The 22,982-nt window shown below is 33.0% G+C and overlaps 2 protein-coding genes across 12 annotated transcripts in view; one reads left to right on the top strand and one right to left on the bottom strand.

The window, feature by feature from the left end:
* The window catches only part of LOC136033020 (uncharacterized), a 408,980-nt gene extending 392,771 nt beyond the window's left edge, over positions 1–16,209 (top strand). For 10 of the 11 annotated variants that reach the window (XM_065713569.1, XM_065713568.1, XM_065713566.1 and 7 more), the window contains 3 exons: positions 6,919–7,051; positions 9,704–9,967; positions 13,167–16,209. In XM_065713569.1, the coding sequence (XP_065569641.1) occupies positions 6,919–7,051; positions 9,704–9,967; positions 13,167–13,927 (1,158 nt within the window). In that variant the 3' untranslated portion in view covers positions 13,928–16,209. Of the gene's footprint in view, positions 1–257; positions 4,685–6,918; positions 7,052–9,703; positions 9,968–13,166 lie in introns of those variants that run through there. The other variant, XM_065713570.1, reaches the window with a different exon arrangement.
* Positions 16,210–18,799: 2,590 nt separating this feature from the next.
* LOC136033015 (lysosomal phospholipase A and acyltransferase-like) overlaps positions 18,800–22,982 on the bottom strand; it is a 40,803-nt gene continuing 36,620 nt past the window's right edge. Inside the window, exons 5-6 of the mRNA XM_065713556.1 lie at positions 22,343–22,514; positions 18,800–21,411 (exon numbers count right to left, since the gene is read on the bottom strand). Coding sequence (XP_065569628.1) covers positions 21,024–21,411; positions 22,343–22,514 — 560 coding nt within the window. The 3' untranslated portion in view covers positions 18,800–21,023. The remainder of the gene's footprint in view (positions 21,412–22,342; positions 22,515–22,982) is intronic.

Genomic DNA, 22,982 nt, shown 5'->3' with positions numbered 1-22,982 from the left:
TCTTTGAGCCTTCCCCAGGGCGGTTGTGTGTATTTATAGTTTTTGTAATTAGTAGTTAATAAAGATAGTTTTAAAGTTGAAATGAAGATCGAATAAGCCATAATTCGAACTTTGGAGACCCTTTAATTTCTCTCCATATAAAAGAAAATTTAAAGTTATGATAAAATTTTATAGCTAGTCTATAGTTATATGGGAAATCATCAAGATGATTTTACATCGAACTTGTCTACAAACTAATCATGACACGTCCTTTTCAGAACCAAAACGAGAGCCAATCATTGGACTGAACCATTGTGCAGAAATGTTACCAAATTAAACGAAAAGAAAAATCAAGCAACAACCCTAAAATGCTTTATTTTTATACTATAAAAAGTGTCCTTAATCGGTTGGCTTTTTGTCCATTTTAACTTAAATTTAACGTAGAAGCAACACTGCAATGATCTCTTTTGCTTTTAAAGGGGGGGGGGTAGCAGTCCCTCAACTTTCAGTTGAAAAAACTTTGGTATTTCCTTGTTACATAGAACACACGTGAGAAATTGTGTCGCGGACATGAGACAATAACCGGTTTTCATGGCCCTTATACCAGACAATTAGTTTCAGCTCGGTAGGGAAATACATTGTAGCTATATTTTGATTAGCATATTTAATTGTAATTAACCTAACTTCAATTCTCACGTGTGTTGTATATAACAAGGAGGTACCAAAACTTTTTTTTATTTAATTTCTGATCGTTTTTCAAATAATGCCTAGAAATCCATGCTACATATGTACACGATTTTTGAAGGTGGTCAACCTCGACAGTTAGGAAAGAGTAACCTTTTTTCTAAAGAGATTTTTTAGGCTTCCACAACCTAAGGAAAATGTTGGTAACGTCTAAATTATTTTACTAATTATCTCTCCGTCCTCCCCCCTGATAAAGACCAAAAAAAGGTGTGGAATAACAATAAACAAAAAAAGTTGGAAAGTAACCTGACATCTAGAAACATATCACAGAAAAAAAAGGAAATAGGTTTTTAGTGCTAGGATCTCTCTTTATGCATTGCAAATACTTTTATTATGTCTATGAAATAGTATAAAAAGTAAACGATGTGAATAAATAAATATAATAATAAGTAATTACCTTCTTTCACGATACAGCTTCAAGTGGTTCCAGAACTATATGCCTACACTTCTCCAACACCTAAGTGGGAATAGGTTGGGGTCTGGGGCGTATTTTGTTCCAATAATAATGTATGGAATATTTAACAATTCGCAAAAAAAATCATAAAAAAGTGAATTCGCAGAAAAATAACCATATATAAGAAACAAAACTATAATAGGAAAAGAAATACCTGATTTAGGATTAGATCCCTTGCCATTCTGATTCAAAGATTAAAGCGCTACTATCTGAACTACTCCGGCTGATGATCGAATTATAAGCTATTGGTTCTTATAGGATCATAATTGTGTATCGGTACTTATGCATTATACCGCTAATCCTCAAGTTCTTTATCCATTGACTCACTGTGAAACCGGTTTCTTTCGTTAGTTTCTTTCAGCTTAGTGTGAGACAAGACAACAGGTGACAGAATTGATGGAAAATACATAATTTGGGATATATATTTGCACATTAGAGAAGGATGGGGTAAAATTTTCGGACAGTTTAAAGTTAGAAAACAATTCTTGCTTCATAACATGCAGAATAATTCTACCTAACACACCTTGCATGCATACCTGCTATACTTAACCCCCATCCCCCCTAATGTAAAATATATAGCTCGAATTTGTTTCTAAAGTATTATATTTTTATCACACTTAGGTGTGTATTTATACATCTAATATAGGGACATATAGGGACTATGGACGGTTACGTCTTCACCAAAAGAATAGTTATTGCACCTTATTCAGCAAATACATGTGTAATTGGCTAAAATAAAACATTGAGTTAATTCAAGTTTCTATTATAAAGAGTGAGAGTATTAAACCATACTTGGTGAAGTTAAATTCTTACGAACAGGAGGAGAGAGGAGGTACGTCAAGGAATAATCATTTGAAATTGCAATATCCAATGATTTTTTATTCTATGAATTTTGTCCTCTTAAGATCATTCGATATCTTAAAAATCATTTTGAGAACCTCAGCGTCGGCTGACCATGTGAAAGAGTTCATAGTAAAATCTTCCAACGGACTAATGAGACTTACTAAGAGGGTGCGAGGAAAAGTATACCGGAGAGCTCTTGTAAATTTTCAGTTAAGGGTTTTGGAACATAAAAATGAACCTACTCAAATATTTTTTTTTCCAAAATTAAGGCTCATAACGAATTTTCTCAAACTTTTAACCTATCCAGATCATTTTTTAGGCGAGGATATCCTAGGATACAAATTTTACCAACAAAATATGGAGCTGTTTTCGAGAAAAAAATAAAACACACAATTATTCCTCATTTATAATGATAGTATTTACAAGAAATGGACAGGAACCAAAGGGTATAAAACTAAAACGATAACAAGAAACTACTAAAAGAAAATAACGGAGAAAAGCATAAACCACATAAAAATTTAGTTAGGACAAAAGTACTAAAGCCCATAGCCTTATACATGCCTTTGTGTGACTCATCAATATTCTACCTAATGATAAGTTGATGTATTTGCAGGATTTCCACAAAGATTTATTCCAACCTGCTTAACACTTTTAGAGACTTCTACTTTCAGCTAAAGACCCATTTGAGGCTCTGTAATTGGTTAAATAATGTTTTAAAGAAAATCTAACTTATTTCAAATTAGGTAATTTAATTTAAGAAAATTCTTAAGGATCCGGAAGAGCGAGAGTCATCTTAAAAACTTCTAAACTAGCTGGTCACTTTTTTCCGACAGCCATTTTAGGAAAATGTTGTGGCAACCCTGTAAAATTTGTACAGCTAAACTTTAGCCGTGCATATTTTACAGGTTCCCATAGACCCCTAAAGGCCTGTACCTGTGTTAATCAATACAATGTTGTCTATTAAAAAGACAGGTTTCAAACATTGGCTTGTTTCTTATTTCATCGGTAAAGTTACCTCTGGACCATTTTGCAATGATAAAACAACGAAGTCTGCAAAATTCCTTTTTAAGACTGCGAAGTCTTTTTCGAAGTCTGCGACAGATCAAAGAAGCCGTTATTTATTGTCATTTAATGTATAAATGAAAAGAAGAAAGACAGTGATAATTTTGTTCAAAAATACAAATGTCAGAACCCTAACTCTGGCAATACCACTCACCTTGTCTCTTGGATATATTGAAAATATAGTACAAATTGGCATTTAAAAAAATGTGGGCAAGTCGTGAACTATTCTTAAAAATCAGCAATTTTTTTTTGCCTAGTGAATGCGTTCGGTCCCTCTTCCGTATTGGTCTTAGCTATTCTTACTAAGGATTTTCAAACATGACGAGAATTTTCAATCAGTTAGAAGTTTTCTTCTTTGTAGATCACCAACTATTTAATTTTGCCCTTAGAGCTTTAAACTTGGTAGCATCTTCCCATTCCCCAACTGAAACTTTTGGAGCACAGACAGAAGCCAGCTTATCCTTTTTCCTTTAAAGTTTATCCTTTTTTTAATTGATTCACAACTTCTAAGATTAAATTTTAGAACAGAAAGACCTATTCACCCGGAACAAACTCTAACGGCTCGAGAAGTTCAGCAGTAAATATAGCTGGAAAAAAAATGGTTGTCAAACTTGGAATTTAAAAAATCCAGAAGTCGCAGATGTAAGCAACTAAACTTTATCGGCATTTAACAGGATAAAGGACACAAATCATCAAAATAATGTCAGAGAAGGGCATTTTTGCTTCAAATGTAATTTTCTAGAGTACTTTTATGGGAAACGATAGGATTGAACTTTTTCGTTTTTTTTCAACAACTCTTATTTTTGGTAAAGCAAATGATGTTGCGAATTTAAAAAAAAAATGACAATATCTTTTTCTAAAAGAAAAAAAATGGATGGGTAAATAAACCATTTTTGAAACTGCAATACAGATTGATCAGCAGGCTTTTCCAATACGACTTCTTAAAACAATATTCTGATAAAAATTCAAATATTCAGACAATATTCTGAGAAATATTCAGATAAAAAAAAAATATTCTAGGCAATCTAAACTGACCGAGATAAAAAAAAATTGGTTAAACTGTATTTGCTACCCTTCTTTGTAATTTACTTATGTTTTCACACAAATCAATCGTCCAAAATTAAATCAACTTTGATAAAAAAAAAAGAAAAAATGAAATAAGAAACTAGAACAAATTGAACCATTTAAGGTAGTCACCTACATTTGTTTAACAATGTCTAGAACTTCAATAGCTTGCCTTCAAAAGACAGTAAAATTAAATTAGGAAACCTGATACCAAGATGGATTTACTTTGGATTGGAAATTAAAATTCATCAGCCATTTTCATAACCAATGAATGCGACTCAACCTTTTGTTTGTGCTTCGTATTGCGAGCGCTATGCAGTAACGGAGGCCAGTTTGTAAGAGTGCCACTGATTATTGCTAGAATGATTAGCTTTCCTCCTAAAACCCGACGAAAAAATCATTCAAAATCACTCTTTTCTGTCTGTATCCATACCGAGATCCATAGGCATCTCACGAAAAATTATATAATATGAAATGATCATTGTACATTGCAATTTAATTATGAAGAGAAGAAAATGTATATATATATATATATATATATATATATATATATATATATATATATATATATATATATATATACTGTATTTAATTATTGTTCCTGACTGGACGCTAGGAGCCCGGCACAGCTACGTGGCAAGCTTCTATATATTGATTCTCATTGTAGATTGTCTTCAAACCGCTGCGTCTTCTTTATGCTATGGTTCGATACAACCACCTTGGGAAAAATACAAATTCGTTCTTAAAGTTGTGACCTATTTAAATCGTTTGTGGCCAGAAAAGTCAATATGCAAGTTTTAAGAAAAAACAACTATGTAGCCGATTTCTAGGCCGAGCCACAGCACGGTTACGCAGCAGGCTTGTATATATTGATTCTCATTGTCGCTTGACTTCTAACCACAGACAATGTAAGGTTCTTCTTAATGTCATAGCGACATCATAGGTCTTAAAACAACCACCCTGAAACAAAAACAATTCCTTGAAATTGTGACCTAATTAGATTTTTTGGCTAGAAATACCTTTATTTGCTCCTCTTACCTCGGGGAAATGGAGGAGCCCTCCATTTTGGCACGTTCTGATTCTCGCTGTCGGTTGTAATTCTTGCTACTGCGTCTCTTCTAAGCATATATTCCTTTTTTCTTGCAATGGCATATCTTTTAACCGCAGATTTCTTTGTTCTTTACTTTTATTTTTGACTCGTAATTAAATGGCTAGTATTCTAAATGGCTATATCTTTGTTCGTCAATTTTGATGCCGCTTATCTTCTAACCACATATTTCTTTGTTCTTGAAGTGACATATCTTTAAACCGCATATTTCTTTGTTTTTTACTTTCATTTTTAATTCATTCTATTCCTTGTCTAGATTATTCACACTGTTCTATAGGTATTATGAAATTGGTGAAAAAAAACGTTTTTAAAACGACTCATTACACTTGGTATTTTATGCTTAGCTATGTTTCATGTTTAATTTTGCCTGCATCATAGAAATTAGAAACGATAAAACCACTACTGATGCAAATATGACGTAAGTGTGCTCTTGAAATGTACTCATAAATACAACGTCACTCATATGAATTTATCTTCCAATATTTAGGCTCTTAACGAGTTTCATCAAACTCGTGACGTGCTTAGATCGTTTTTTCAGGCCGGAAAATCCCAAGACGCGAATTTTCGAGAAAAAAAATGTGAAAACATTTTTGTGAAAAGATTTATAATTAAATGTGCAATTACTGCTCTTTTAAAGAGATAAGACATATCTCGCGAGTGCCGGGGCCAATCCTTGAAATTGACTACATAGTATTTTTCTTAAAACTGGTATATTGACAATTTATATTCAGTTATTTATTTATATTAAGGAAACGAAATATGAGCTAATTAAACTATAACTCTTAATATATAGCGTTTGTGTATGAATAAGAAATAAATACCATTATTTTTCAAGGAAATACGTTCAACTTTTTTTTATAAGAAACAAATACGACAGTGAAAAACATTCACTGAAAAAATTAAGCCTAGAACTGCTCTTGTAGTTGAGGTTGTAATAATTTTAAACGGAAGTAATTTCTAATTTATATTTCTAATGGAAACTTAAAAAATACAATCATCGCTACTTCAGGTTACAGGTCACATTTTGCTCCTGGATGTTATCTATGACACTTTTTGTCAGTATAACAAATTATTTAAAGCATTGGAAGCAAAATCACTACTTTGTAGGCTATTTGTTTATTGAGAGCAATTTTGACTGTATTCGGTCTTCATTCTTTCCAAGCCCCTAAACTTCTATTAGGAAAACATTTGTTAATCTATGTATTTTAACTATATGTATAATTTTTTCACTTTTTCATTTTACTTTATGTAATATGTTCTAATAAATATCAGCAGCCTGTCTGTCAACATTTGCCACTGATACAGCTAAAGCTGCTATCTTCAAAAACTGATCGAGTTATAATTCCCCAACCATTTAGAGCAGGAGTATCCAATTGGAAGGGATGCATACATCTGCACTTGGCTACCAAAAGGACTTACCTAGAAACTACCGAAAATAATGCGCAGATAAATGAATATTTCCCCAAAAAATCTTGGTCCCTTCTCTAAAGGGCTTGCAGGATAATCTTATAAGACTGAAGCTGTGCAGACCTTAAGAGAATCTGGAAACAAATATTCCCACGTTAAAAACTTGAACCTAGACGTTATTTTGCTTGAACATCTAAAAAAAGATGAACATGATTTGCTAATATTTTATCCGTAATTCATGCATTATTTTTTCTAGGGGATGGCAATTTTTGTGATGTACCTGATTTTTGACCCAAGTTTCCAGAACTACTTCAGAAAATCTTTCAAGACGATTTCAAATATAAATAAAGAAGAAACAGTACCTGAAACTGGAAACATGGTTTCACCAGGTCAAGCTTTGTTATTCTTGTTATTATATCTACTTAATTAGTAAAATGTGAAACACTTAGACGTATGAGTAAAAAAATCGTTCGGCTCTTGTCTAATGCACCAAAAGATGGGGTTTGGAATTTGTAAAGTGGCTTTGCTGCAAGCTTCATTGTTTTCTATATCTTAAAGGCATTAATATAAGGATCTTGGATAAGTTTTCGCGTTTTTTACAGGTGGCATTAGCAGCACGCCGTGCATGGAATGACAACGCATTTGTAAGGAGGTATCTGTAGGGGTGTAATATGACCTTGAATTTCAGTATATCTTTTTTTCATTACAGTGTAAATACTCTAATCTTTTATTGGCTCTAAAAATGTCAAGTTTTTTCCAAATAAATGAATCGATTGAAAATTCTATTGCACTACTTTTTTCAAAGGAAATATGCAGCAAAACACACAAAATTATTGTTGAGACTTAAGGTGACGGTTCTCTGTCAAATACGACATGTAGAGACTTCAAAATACTTGATTTGAAATATTTGATTGGTTTCGTTTTCATAGTTTACTACTGGCAAACAAGATCCTTGTTTTTCTTAACTATTTGATTTATTTTTTATTTATTATATCCTTTCTTTTCTTTGCTTCATACATCAAGTAATATCTTCATTTCCTTGTCTTTTAGCTTCTTTGGTGAGTCAGAACAGTTTCTCCTCAAGTTTCGATCATTGTTTGGAGCATCTAATCCAGTCTCTATATGTCGTATTTGACGGAGTACTGTCACCTTAAGTCTCAACAATAATTGTGTGTGCTTTGCTGCAGAATTCTTTTGAATAAAGTAGTAGAATATAATCCTTCACATCGATTCATTTTTTTGGAAAAAACTTGACATTTTCAGAACCAATAAAACATAACTTGTTTGCACTCTATTGAAAAAAAAAATACTTTCGTACGTCATGCATAGCCAGTGTGGTCTTAGAATGTGTTTACGGATTGCTTGATCAATACCTATTTCAGAATAAAAAAAAGAACCAGTCTGAACCAAAAAAACTTTCAGAACCACCAAAGAAAACTGTCTACACGATACTGAACAGCCCTTTGGTGAAATTGCAGGTTAAATACAGGAATTCCTTACATCTGTTTCACCTTCTAAAATTATGTACTAGTAATACTGCTAATGGTACCTATAAAAAAAACAGTAAGAAATTTTTCAAGTTTTTATAACAAAATGGTGCAAAGTTTATAGCCACATCTGAAAACTTTGGGGATTGCTGTATCTGTTGCAATTGTTTGATATTTTAGCAGAGCTTGTAAAAGGATAAGAAGCAAAGCTACGTCGCCAAATTTTCACTTTGCCCAAAAAAAGATCTATTTTTAAGATTAGAATTAACTTTTTAAAACTAAGCATTATTTTTTTGACTAACCTTTAAAATCTACTGAAACCTTTTCTATCTGATTGCGGTGGGCGAATGTATGGCTGCACATTTGCTCGTAAAGGTGCACGCAGTCTATACAAAATAAACAACAATTTAAAGCTTTGTTTAACTACGTTGATTCATTGTAGGCTTGATAAAACTGTGTAGGCCCACAGGAATAGATAATTACGTACCATCTATTATGGAGGAGGACCAGTGGATTTTTGTGAAGGCGGAGGGTAGTGTAGTTAAAAGCTTAAGAAAGTGTATTTTTATGCCAAAATTTTATATCTCTACGTGAGCCTTTAGGTAATTATAAAAGTAAATTTGGAGGGGTAGGGTAGAAATTAGTTTGAAATCGTCATCATTGGGAATATTTTTATCTGTAATACAAGGGCTGCAGGGTGATAGCTCATTAGCTCCTCTTTTATTGCAAAAAAAGAATCCGTGTATACAACTATTACATTTATATGCTTACCGGCACATGAGGTGGAAAGGTGCAGGGCAACATGAGTGCCGCAAAAATATTTCTAAGGATAGGATAAGTGCTATCAGGAGCTTTGCTCTTACTGAAATATAAATTTAGTTTTTGTCCCAGATTTAGTTTTTGACCGCTCAATTAATAGGGTAATCGGAATGGAATAGAAAGTACTTTCCACAATATCTCGAGAACAGAAGAGATGATTAATATTCGTTTACTTTAAACAATAACACTTTCAGCTGAAAAGTTAGTTGCACTCATAAATGATAAATACTTTGAGTGTTGTACTATAAAACTTAAACATAAAGACCAAGAGAGGGGGTAGGGAGGAGGCAAAGACCGTAATAAACATAATTATTTCTCTTATTTTTAAGTTTTTAATGTCTTTGTTTTACTTTAGTCTAAAAAAAAAACCTTCTTATTATTCAATAAGTCTTAAGAAAGGCGAAAACTTCGGCTGCTCCAAAGAGCACCTAAATCCGCCAGTATATGGCTCGTTATTAATATAATTTTTGAAATCATTCATAGTTTTTACTTATAATAAAATCATTTATCTTATTAATAATTAAATCAACATCCACTACTAAGAAGCAACAGGTCCAACATCAGCGGATATCTCAGCATCAAAACTGCGCCTTTGTATTTTCAATATAGTTCGCCAATTTTTAGCAGCATTGTTTAAATTTTCATCGGGTTTACCCCTACCCCCCACCACCACCCATAAAAACCTTTGTTTTGAAGATATGCTGATTATTACTGATTATATGCTGATTATTGTAGAATTGGAAATGCCTTCTGTCAATCGAGAATCAAAGCGAAGAGGATGTCCAAGGCCACAACCGGCTACACTTTCTTTATTAGTGCGTGCTGGTCTTGGGCCGGATGTTCAAGCTGCTTTTCAAAGTTCATCTGGCAGTGATGCAGAAATTCCAAAACGTAGTAACCATAGAGTATTAGAAAGGCAAATAAGTAGCTCAACAACTTACCCTAGTGCGAAAACTGAAACAAGTATGCTTAGCAGGATGGAGAATATGGATTCCGGTGGTGAGTACTCCTTTTCCAGAGTTATTAAAAACTTTTAGAAAAAGCTTTTTTCAATATTAATTTAATTTTTTTCGATAGTCTTCAATGCTGATGCAAATGAAGAATGAGGTGACTTTTAGAATAAGGAGATTTTCGGACAGATTTTGTTTAACTATCATTAGGTCTTCCTGCATATTTTCCTTTTTAAATTTCAGACAATATCAAGAATACTTGAACAAGAAAGTTACTTTGTCTCCATTGAAATTATTCCGCCTAATCGTTGCTCAATTCCAAAGACCCCATTTCATCAAGCATATGAAGAACGTTCTGAGACTTCATTTCCGTATGGGCTTCTTCAGGTTGACTTCTAAATAAAAGAAGAAATAAACAGACAATTTCTTGTGACCGTAAGAAGTCTTGAGGATAGTTTTCACATATTTAAATATCTTATGTTATCTAATTTCTTACAACAAAACTTTTCAAAATAATACCTTGCCAAACATAGAAATTTGACAGTAAATCTGAAAAAATTCGAAATACAGGCTTTATTTTTATAGCTGTGAACGGCTCATATACAAAAAACAATGAATATGGTGCATGACGATCTCTAGTTTAATTTTCATGACATGAATTCTTGTTTTCAACGGCTTGAACTAATTTTGCTATTAGAAGTTTGCGAAATCGCAGAATGAAGCAAAATCCAAAATACAGTGCATTCATGTGGTCTGACGTCAGAGGCGTGCATATTCAGGGGCTCTGTGGGCGAACCATTCCTTCTGATATCTAAAATGTTTTGCCAAAATACCTTTCACTTATATATACCCCTTCCCTTCCCAAGGAAAAAATGAGTATTCGTACCTGAAGCCCAGAATATATATGTCCTGAAGATTCTTTTCATGAAATTATATATAGATTGTATCATCGAATATATGATTAATATAGAGTGATAGAGAAAATGTAATATATCTTCTATCTATCTATCTATTCTGTAATAAACCTCAAAATATTAAGTATCTGTTTTAAGGTTTTCGAATTACTTTAATCTATTGTCAAAATGTTTCGAAATATTTATGCAATTCCCAGTTTTTACATTTTAGTTTGTTTTCTTTTTCTTCTTTATTTTTCAGACGTCATATGTCTGGCATAACAGACATAGTGTAACAGACATAACACACAAAAAACTTATTTATATATATATATATATATATATATATATATATATATATATATATATATATATATATATAGATTTAAATCCGCAGAGTTCAGCCAATAGCAGAAGACGTCGTGAAAAATTTCAAACAAACCACAAACAAATAAGTGTCTACATAAATAATGGTGTATAATTTTAGATATTTTATTTGGTAAAAGAATGAAAATCTGAGCAAAAAAAACTTTCATTTAAGCCTTACTTATTAAAAGGGGAAAAATACTTAATAAGATGGTTTTCACTGCTATGTGTCTGGTTGATTCAGTTAATTGCATTGAAAAATCGATGTAAAGTCAAAAAGTTGAAATTCTCGAGTGAGTGGCGCAAACTTTATAATGTGCAATTTCGTGAAAAACACTATTAACTATGACTAAATCTAACCATGTGATTAAACTTTAAGTTACTAACTTCAACTAACCTTAATTTCAATTAATTTTGACTAGCTTTGACAGTCTTTACCTAAACGATCCTTAACTAGCAATTTTAAGGCTAATCTGAGTCATTCTTTTCAGTTACGTTTTGTGTTTTTAGTGGAAATCAATGTTAAAGAGGTATTTAAGATAAGATAAGATTTATTAGTGAAAAACAGCTATCACAAGCCCAAATGGACCGAATGGACCAAATTAAACCATCAATAAACAAAATAATAAAGAAAACATGCAACAAGCAAAAAGCAAACGAAGAATGGTCGGAGAAAACAAAAAAAAATCATAAAAAGGTCAATGTCAATCAGTAAATTATCAAAACTATTTAAATTCGTAAAATTAGAAGATCAAAGTCGATCAGTAAAAATGTCAAACAATTAAAACTCGAGCTAAAATTACAATTCTCTATAAGGAAGTGGCATTTAGCTGCACAAGACCTCCAGGCTTTATCTTCTTTTTAAATGTAATTTTGTAGAAAAGGAAGGACTTGGTAGCTTAAATTAGGTTCTATATTTGCTGTCAGTCGATTTCAATGGGACTTATGCGTGTTGTTACACATAATTTAATATGTTTCTAAATTAGGTAATAAACCTTTTGTATTTTTTTAATATTTGATATAACTAATATCTTTAGGAAAAACTTCCTCGCTCTAAGGCTTATATAAGCATATTCTATATGTTTCTCATGCGGAATGCTACCTTTAATTGGCTCGATGTCACTATCTTTTAATCGTTAACCAAAATATTAATCTTTCTTTACTATAGCGACAATTTCTTGCGTTTGCAAATTAGGTAAGTAGGCTTTCAAGTGAACGGTACTGTGGTTGTTTTGTTTTAACCCATAGGACACAAGGAGTAGACAGGTTATTTCTGAATGCAAAATGAAACTATTAAAACTACAATCTGATTATAAATATTTAAAAAAAATCTAAGTATGAGAAAATATAAAGTTTTTGCTTTCTCCAAACGGAATATTTTTCTTTTGCTTCTATTCAACCACAGAACGTGTAATTTCGGCTGTTCTCATGAGTAAACATATTTATTCTGAATACAAGATAAACTATACAAACTTTTTTGTATATTTATTATATTATGCATTAAAACTAGATTATAATCTAGCATTTAAACTAAGCATTTAAAACTAGATTAAAAATATATACAAACGAGAAAAAATGTTGAAAGCGAGGTGCTGGGCCAAAATTAAAAATTTTGGCCTGTTGATAAATACTTCAACATAAGTTACAAAAGTAACTGTTTATTGTTCGTTCTATCTGTCAGAGGTTTAGCTTCTTCAAGCCATCAAAACCGAATGAGGTCAATCTTCTAAGTAATCTTGATTCAAGCTTAAGATTTTTTATTGTACATATCCTTTCCAACTATTCCTTAATCGCGAGTTACAGAGACTTTCTCTAATATTTCTTTTTTTATTTATCTTACTATTTCTAACATGGGGACGTCATTAACTCTAAATACGTTAATTGTTTTGTGTATTTTACCTTTGAATTAGCCCTCATAAGTGGCTTTAATGTATATGTATTCAATCGTTTTTGTTTTTTTTTCTAGCATTGTATGTTCTTTTATTTCAGAAACCATGTTTGGTGTTTACGATCCAGAAGAAGCCCCAAGAGCTCCTCATAATACCCCAAGTTTCCCACAAGAACAGGCTAAATCTCTATGGATACTTGATTGGCAAAAAGCCGCAAAACTATGGCACCCCATTAATGCTTTCCGTGCGCGTTCTCTTACAGCAAGCTCAGACCATCAAAGTTTTGAGCCAGATCCATGTTCTCCTCAAAGCTCAACTGACCTTCGTTTTCCCTCAACGCACAGACAACGAAATGAATCTTCGTCAAGTGGCATATCCTGTCATAAGCAATCATTTAGTTCAGGATCGAACAGAGGGGGAGTTGGTCTTGCTCCTAGTAGACGGCCTGTGTTTATCAAGTGGAGGGATCCTGAATTAGGGGACTCAGCTACATTCAATAATACATCTTCTGAGTCAAGCAGTGGAGAAAGAATTGTTAAGCCTTATCCTGGAAAATGTTATTTACGTTGTTCGCCAAATCGAGCACCCCCTCAAAGAAGAAGAGTAGTGAAAAATCGAGTTGAAGCTATAGATTGTGGGGTGCAAACGAGCAAGGAGTTGATAAAGCCATTCTTAAGTGACGAAACAGACGTGATTGTAGAAGCAACAGTAGAGAAGCTACCTGATGAATATATGCCAATGGATCCGGCAGGCAGTCTTGCAGTTACACTGCCTTTAAATCATGTGATATTCACCAAGACTGAGAGTCTTGATAATTTAGATACCTCTCAAAGCGGAATTCAGATTTCAGCCATTCAGTGAAACTACGTACAGCAATCTTTGTGTAGGACAGGAACTTTCAGTTGTTAAAGCAGAGGCCATTCTTGACACCATCAACACAAACTATCTCTTATTAGTTCAGTTATCTCAAAATTGGTTTCGCAACAACAATGATATTTCAATGGAGTGAATACTAACGAAGAAATGATTCGAGTGCATAGTGGTATAATTCTGTGGACTGCAAGTATCATCATCAGTTATGCAGTAATGCAGATTATCATCAGTAATGCAGCGCATTATTAAAAAAAAAAAATAACCTGTGTAATGACAACTCTTTGGCCACCGATCAAAATGCATTCCCTACAAAAACCAGTGAAATTTTCCCACTAATCGACACAATGGGATCTACCTTCCAACTATTTCGATCGGGAAGCACATTGACATCTTCTATGAAAACTATCAATATTTGAAAAACAAGATTTATAGTCGTTATCCGTGCAATTCCATAACTGATAACTGTGATTAAAATCAAGGCCGTGTCCATATGAGGCGGGGGAAGTTTGATCCCCCCCCCAGCCAAAATTTTTGCCCGGCTCGTAAAGAATAACAAAAATAAATGTAAACAAATTTTTGATGCGTTTTTCAATGTTTTTTTTTGGTATCTCTCCCACAAAAAAATTCACCCCCACCAAAAAAAAATCCTGGATACGCCCTTGATTACAATACTCGTTTATTGCGAGGAATGCATTATGATTTTGGACAGCCGTTCTGTAATTCCATTTTCTTCTATTGTTTCATTGCGTGTCATGGTTTTAGATTTATGTGTTAACGACTATTTTACTGAAAAAGCGTTCTTAAGAAGACGTGTGGTAAAGATAGCACATCATTGCCTACTATATGTGATTTTGTTTGCAAATCTTCTTTAGATTTAGGATTAAATTTAAGAGCTCTCATAAAAAGTTTCATCCTCCTTTTGTAGGAAAAGTCATTTTAGTGAGATAACTTCTACTAAAACTGTGGCACATTTTTTCTTATTTCTTATATTTTCTTATTTAAGTGTGAAGTTTGTTCTAGGTTGAAATTATTTGGTGGTCTAACGTCGAGTTTTTGTTGTGACAACTGGTTGCCAAAAGTTATTATAGGTGACGTAAATGGAACTCCGTGTCCCATATTGGGTTTCCTTTATTTCAATACTTCTTAACCTGGGATCCATGACCCCATGTGGCTCTAGGTAAGCTTTTGGGTGGCATGTGGTTATGAACGTAGGACTTTAAAATTATGCTTCATAAACACCTGGATCAATCAATTTACTTTTGATATACATAATAAATAAATAAAAATTTTGGCACCATTACTTTTCATTCAAGAAAATCTTCAAGAACAGACAATGATGTGAGCAAAACAATCACCAAATCATAGGCACGACCAAATTGGAAAAAAAAGGGACATGAGAAGTCGCAGTTACCTTCTTTTGATGGATCAAGGCCGAATTTATCTTTAAAATGCTTCCAATATCTCTTCTAAAATATATTGGTGATAACCTATGGCCAAATTTTAGTAGAAGAGTTATACAGGTTTTAGAAGGTTGATTATTAAGTTTTTTCAGATGAAAATCAAGTCGAACATTTCTTGAAGTTCCATATTTTCTTCTTTAAGCCAAAGAATTTTACCGAGATATGTAAAGAGTTCCATGTCTCATGCCTAATTTGACAAGACACAAGCTTTTGATGACCCAGTGAAATTACCACTTTAGTGTTTCCTATTTTTTTTCAACTTATTTTCAAAATATGCTTGTAAATAATGGCTTAATAGCTTAACAATGTGCTACTGCTGTTACCTTAGACAGAATCTCATTTTCTATTCTACGTTCGTATATTTATACCCGTGTTGAAACTGGCTAGGCTATCAGCAGCCTAAGATCCGCTCTTCAAACTTCCTGTATGACCTTCCTGTTCTCAACGCCCTTTTGTTACCAGTAAAATAGATAACATTATTGGAGTGATAACCGTATTTCAGTTCGATCTCATGTCAGTGGCTCAAAGCTATTCTATAAACATGTGCAAAAAAATTTTAATATTTTGCCACAGCCAAATGAAATTTGCTGTGGTTGCTATGCATGTAAAATAAAAGATTTTGCTCATTATTCGTATTTTTATATTGGTTGGTTGTTGCATTTTTTTGTTCTTTTTTGCTGCTTTTCGTATTTTTGTATTTTCAATTCTATATTTGTGTATTTTGCTTGCCATCATGTCATTACCTCCTTTTTGTACATTCTCTGTAAAAAAAAAAGGAAGTATCAAGAATTAAAAGATTACAGAAACGTATTTTATTGGTTATTAACAAGAAAATTAATAAGAAGATGTGTTAGTCTTTAGGAAATGAGAGTCCTATCTCTCATCATTGATTATATATATATATATATATATATATATATATATATATATATATATATATATATATATATACCTCCCAGATCTTAAAAATAAATTTTGCCCCCGCCCCTTGAATTTTCGGTGTAAATAACTGCCCTTAAACCTTTTTTCATTCCCAAAAATACAAAAAGAATTGATGAAAGGCGTAAATCGCTCCTCAAAGAGAATTGCTAGAAATTAAGTAGTAGAAATTAAGCTGTAGATTCTAATTTTTAGTTTAATGTTATAACTTAGAGGGTCTAGTTGCCAGAGTTGATAAAATAAATGGGCTGTGGCTAGAGTAACTTACCCAACTCTCTCGCATATTGCAATTCACTGTTTTTTCCCGGAATTTTCTTGTAAAAAAAAGTCTGAGCTAAATTGGCTTGGCATCCAGAATGAAAATTCAGAGTACCACATATTGTTACTATTTTAAGGTAGGAATCCAGCTGAAGAAGAGGCCCACTTTTGCAATCAGTATTCTAAGAGTTGGAGTATATTTTTTGAATTCATTGACTCCAAATCCCTGGTTAAAACGATAAATGTGCTGCTTCAATCAGAAAAAAATGTAAAGTATATTCTATTCTCCTTAGGATGCATGGAGTTGTGCGTGTGAAAAGCCGTGATACCCCGAAAAATTGCCAAAACTGGCATGTACAGTTGATTCAACACAACTTCTACACTTCTTTGTATGCATCAACAATGTCTGAAGTGGCAGCTTTTTATGATCTCCTTAGGTTCTTTGCGGCAGAAAATGAGAGAGGTTGATGTTCATCACGCCAAAACTAGAGGTTTTCCTCCAGATCTCAAAAATTTACAGTCGCCTAAAATAAGTCGTTTATTCAAATGTTAAAGACAGCACGAAGAGGCGGCAACAGCGTTATTTCAAGACTCTGGATTGATTCCATGATGTTTCATCTTAAACAACAAATGACTTGAAAGTCATAAGAATCAGCAATGGCAGGAAGCTGGTTGATAACCCAGGAGGTTAAATCACAGAATTACCCGCAAAGTTTTGAGGTAATACCTTGAGCCCTTTCCTTGACGCTTGCGAAGTCCTTATTTTTTCAGTTAAAGGTACCTCAGTAGGACGCATTGACTCCCTAATTTCTGGTATTTATTTCTGGGCCCAAATCAAAAGAGAGTATTTGATTTCCTAGAACTTGAAAAATCTAAAGTGAGTAAAATTTGAACCTATCACGGTGCTAATTGGGGCTCAAGGCTAATCATGGTTTCAAGCATCTTTTTTTTAAGATTAGAGCATTTTTATTTCCCAGGATCATTCAAATTTGAAAAGGCTACTTCATTTATACACATAACAAGTATAAGGACCCTTGCGGCATGAGGGCTTGCCAGGGGCCTGGGTGGGGAATATTAATTTCCAAGCTAGATCGTAAGAATAAGAGTGAGGGTGGTTAGAACGCCTGGGGGCTAAAGGACATTGGTAAAAAACAGGCTTCCGAAAGGGCTACATACACCCTCTTAATTGTTTTTACACTTACGAATTAAATATATAAGGCATTGATAAAATATAAAAACATTGAAAAATAAACTAGAGAAGAGTAATACATAAAAAAAGCATGGAGGCAAGGCATTAGATTGCCGGCAAGTGTCAGAGAATTACCTTGAAGCAAAATTCTTGGATTGCCAATTAGCACCAAAAATGGAGCAATTCTGTGACTTAGCTTAGAAACAATTCTTAAAAGGACTTGGTTAGACTAGGAAATTATTAACAAGTACCCAAGTTACTTTGCGTAATAATGAATAAACGGAGACAAATTCCAACTTTTTCCCATAGTTGGGAAATCGGGAACACTATATCAATTTTCATTCTCAAGCTGCAAGTGTATTAAGATAATGGATTAATTGTGAAAAAAGATGGCGTTGTTAATTTGGAAAAAAACTTAACCCCTGGAGTTGCTCCTAGTACCTATCCACTAGGTTTGAAAAAAAAAGGAATTTTGTGAATTGAGGACGTTTGATTTCCAGCATTTTTTCGGAGGATTGCAAATACGCCTGCGTTAAAATATTCCACAAAACGTGAAAAAAACGTCCTTAGGAGTTTAGTTAATAGCTAATTGTTTAAATGTTTACATTTAACATTTATAACCTATGAATTATCATTTGTTTCCTCAAGTTCAGCATAGTAATAACTATGCCATCTCCTGTAAAATAAGGCAAGGATAGTTATCTTTTTCCATACCTTTTCTAAGTATTTTGTGTGTTTTTCCCACAAAATAAATACGTAGCTCAAATTGCACATTTCCGCAAGACAGTATACAGCAACAACGGGTAAAAGAAAGTCACAGATTCCGCTCAAAAGGCGGTAGGCCTATGCAGTAACAAAGGGTAAAGCAATGTAAGGGTAAGCAAGGGCAAAAGCAGTATGCAGTAACACAGGGTAAAAAGAGTCACGGATTCAGCTCAAAAGGTACACGAGCTATCAAAAGTCATCATCATTTATCGATTCACAGAGACTTAATAAAAGGCATAGGATTGCCGCTATTTTAAAAATACGTATATTTAAAAATAATTTCCACGTGTAATTTACACACTGTATGGCTTATAATCAGCTGGCAGACACGATTCAAAAGTTAAAACAGGATACAAATTTTGAGTAACTATTGACGTATAAACACTGACCCACATTAAAAACAGATAAGCTACTGGTGCAAAAGGAAATATATCTAGACTATAATGGTTCTTAATTGTTCTGAAATTTGCTATAAAAGACACTAAAGTTACTAAAATTTGCTTTATTTCCAGGAAAAAACGGTTATTCACTTAAAAAGGTTTAAAAAAAACACCTAAAAAGGACGTTACAAATTTCCATTACACATTTCTAGGAATTTCTATTCTGATTTCCACTGGTATATCTGACTAATACGAACCAGTTAATAATAATAAAAAAAAAGAAAAGAGAAGAAAAATAAAACGAACAGAAAGAAACAGCTCCAAAAGTAACCTGTACCAAACTCTTTTATCATTCTAGAACAAAACATATTAAATTAGTATAATATTCCACCTATAACATTCTGCTATAACCTGAAGGGCCACAAAACAGAGATCAGCGACGCCATTTTGGACCTTGAGGGTCTAGTGCCGTCATACTTACCTATAACTTAAAGCATTCTGCATGCTTTCAGATATTGAGAAATGGGCCAGAAATTGAACATATTTAATGAACCTTGGAAGATCCCTTGAAATGGTCAGTGACATACTTTTTCGCTTTTCCTTACTTATTTGTATCAGGAATTTCGTCATTAAATGTCCAAAATTACAGTTGTCCTGACATCAAGTTAAGAAATTACAAATTCTATTGATTTTTTCCCCCAAGTGTAGTCATGCCACATCTCGGATACCAGTATTATAATGAGTTTACTTGTATTCAGCGTATTTACAATTTTTTAGCGAGACACTGTTGTTGTTAAGCCGGAAATTACTCCTATGCAAACAAACTAATACTTCAGCATATCTTAGAATAGAAGCATCATTCCTCTATTTTTTTCCTCTGATGGATTACTACATTACAAAATTTTTACTTTTCTACAATTTTAACAATAAAATCTTGCCAGTGTCGGAATAATTAAATAGAAAAGCAATGCCACTTAACGCAGCTGAACAAGTATTCAATTTGTGCAGATTTCTTTTAATGCATGTTAGTCGAAACTAGATAAATAAGAACTATTTATTATACAAATGGGAAAGCTAGTTCGTTCTTCATGTATTTAATAAATGGCGTTGTACTTGCAATGAATATTTAAAAACTGTGTTATTATCATTTTACGGATATTTTAATAATGAAAATGTTTTCCAGTTTTAGACAGACAAGCTGGCCATTGGTGAAACTTTGAATTTCTCTTCGGAACAAGCCTCGCACTTCTCATCTCAATCAAAAAATTAAAATTACTTCTTTTTTTCTTTGGAAAATATATACAGGTATCCTGTCACATTCATTACGGGTCATCCACCTTTATAGTTAATTATTTTGGCTAGCTATTTACATATATAGTCTGAAAAAAGAGGTCTGAAATTATTTGTTATGTATCTATTAAATTGCCATTTTTCCAGTTCCGAAATGCATATGTGATGACAATGATGTCTTCTAAATAAACCTTAACGAAAGAGCTGATGAAGAATCTTATTAATATGTTTTAAAATTAAATATTTCAGTACGCTTCTCTTGAAACTTCGGTTACCAAAGCTATGACAACCCTGCATGATCCATATGCGCAATTCAATTGTTTCATAGCTAGTGGTAGTACGTAATCCAACAATAATTTAATCTTCAGAGGGCCGGCCCCATGGAAAAAATACAAACTTAAATAACTCCCGACTTTATGCGCTATCATACTTTTTCAAAAACAGTAAGAAAAAAGACTTTTGACAGCAAGTTTTAAATATTTGTTTTATTTTTTTTTTAGAATCCAATTTGACCAGGCACGTACTAAAATGTACTTAACCACAGTCTTCTTAAGTACTTTGGTACATAGTAGCTATACTTAGGCTCAAATAAATAAAAGATATAACACTTCAGAAAATGCCTCTGCTAGACGATTGGTAGAACTCATTAAAATAAGAACCAGCTAAGTTTCATCTTTTTGAATTTCTTCCTCTGTTCGCTTGACAAGTTTCCCGATATTTAAATAAAAACTTACGATAATGGAACAAACAAAACAGCACAAAACTGTCTACGAGAAACTTAAAGACAAGTATATAAGTCACTGTTAATTTATCTCATTTGTTTCAAGACCAATAACAGTATTTGGATCTATCCCAGTCACAAGAGCATTAATATATGCCAAAACAACTGGATCCGCGAGCACAGCCATATGATCTCTTCCCATCAATTCTCGGGTATACACAGGATCTCTTTGCTTACCAATCCAGCGCTTACAGCCTTCTAAGCTTCTTAAATTTACAGTACCATCTCCGTCTAGGGTAGTAAGCAGCTTCGCCTTCCCAAAGGGTAGATCCTTAGAATAAAAGAGACTTTCGACTGTTTCTATTCCTGTTCCGTAGAGACAATGGACCTCAACATCAGGCGGTGAAAGGTCAGGAATCAAATCTTTTGTATCAAGCCACATGTCATAGCCATCGGGGTAGTTAATGTCTCTGAAAAAGATGAATTCTCAAAACTCAGAGTCAAGTAAATATTTTTTTACGGACCATTTGAACTTGAAAGATAGGTGACATCGAAATAAATATTTTTTTACGGACCATTTGAACTTGAAAGATAGGTGACATCGAAATAGACAAACATTAAATAGCAGTTTAATTAGCTGGGCACTTGTGGCACGATTTTTTATTACTTTTGTGTGTGCATTCTTTTCTGTTTTTAAATCATAAATGGCTTATATCATAAATATTACTTTTCGTCATATTTTGTCATAAATTTTCGTCATAAATATTATTTTCCTTGAAAACGGTTTATGTTTTATAATCAAACTATCAGTTCAATTTCATAGCGGGACAATAAGATCGAAGTCTTTCCAAATAAAAGTGAGTTAACACTAAAGCTTCTTATTGGCACAAACCATTCCGTACATATTCCCTTTTCTGATTACGAAATATAATGTTTTTAGCATTACAAAATGTAATAGTAAAAATTGCTCTTTAGGCATGGAGTACCACAGATTCCTTAAGGTTCGCCACATTTATAGATGCGAGCTCTGGTTCGATTTAAAATCTGAGAAACTGCTCTTTGAAATTGGTAGAATTAATAAAAAGAATGACAAACAGAGAAAATAGCACGTGCAAGTTTAGACAAACGGATACGAAGGATAAAGGTAAGTTTGATCTATGCGTACATGAGGCTTGTGTATGTGTGTTGCATGTGTTTTTACGTTCTAAAGTTATTACGTTCAAATTACCATTGAGTATTTTCGAAAACTGAAAATACTTTATAGTTTTAACGAAAAAGGCTAAGCGGGTATGCAACTATGCTACGTTTTTAGAATTTTTTCTTCTTCTGCTAACCTTCATGACACGTCAATCAAGATTTTTTGATATTCATAATTCATGCAAAATTAAAAAAAAAACTTACTTAAAAAATTCTTCATATGAGCCAACTCCATAGCTCTTATTTGCAGTTTTAACTAGAGGTTCGTCAATTGCCCAAAAATGCTTAGAGGGCATAAGCCAAGCTAGACTAGGATTGCTTCTCTGCTCTTCACGTAGAGTAGCCTCGCTTAATACAGACACCCCAAGATTATCTCCTAAAAAGGAGGGAAAAAATCATCGCATATATGGTATATATGGGCATAAACACGATAACATCATAGCTTGTGGTTTTGATAAACAAGAAAACTAAAAGAATAACATAATTCCATTTTTAATTTCTAGGAATTGCTTTCAGCAGTCTTTTCGTATTCGCATTGTCTAATAGTACAATTTCAATCAAAATGTAGAATGGACATTGACACAGAAGATATTCTTCTGTATATATGTACATGTATGAATAAACTTTTCCGCCAACGGAAATATATTCTAGTTTATTATTATTAATAAAGAAACAAGAGCCTTGAACCAGTTTCATAATGCAAGTGGAGATCAAAAATAAGGTTTTAAGCTCTTCATGGGAATTTTTTTTGTTCTCGTGTTTAAACAAGAAAACCCTGTAGAAGTTGCAGAATGTTGCTGAACAACGTGGCTTTCTTTTAATATACAATCGATAAAAGGGTGCT

This window comes from Artemia franciscana, chromosome 11 (assembly GCF_032884065.1).
Source record: "Artemia franciscana chromosome 11, ASM3288406v1, whole genome shotgun sequence".
In the NCBI taxonomy this organism is placed as follows: domain Eukaryota; kingdom Metazoa; phylum Arthropoda; class Branchiopoda; order Anostraca; family Artemiidae; genus Artemia; species Artemia franciscana.
Note: the sequence above shows the minus strand (reverse complement) of the source record. Positions and strands in the feature narration are given on the sequence as shown.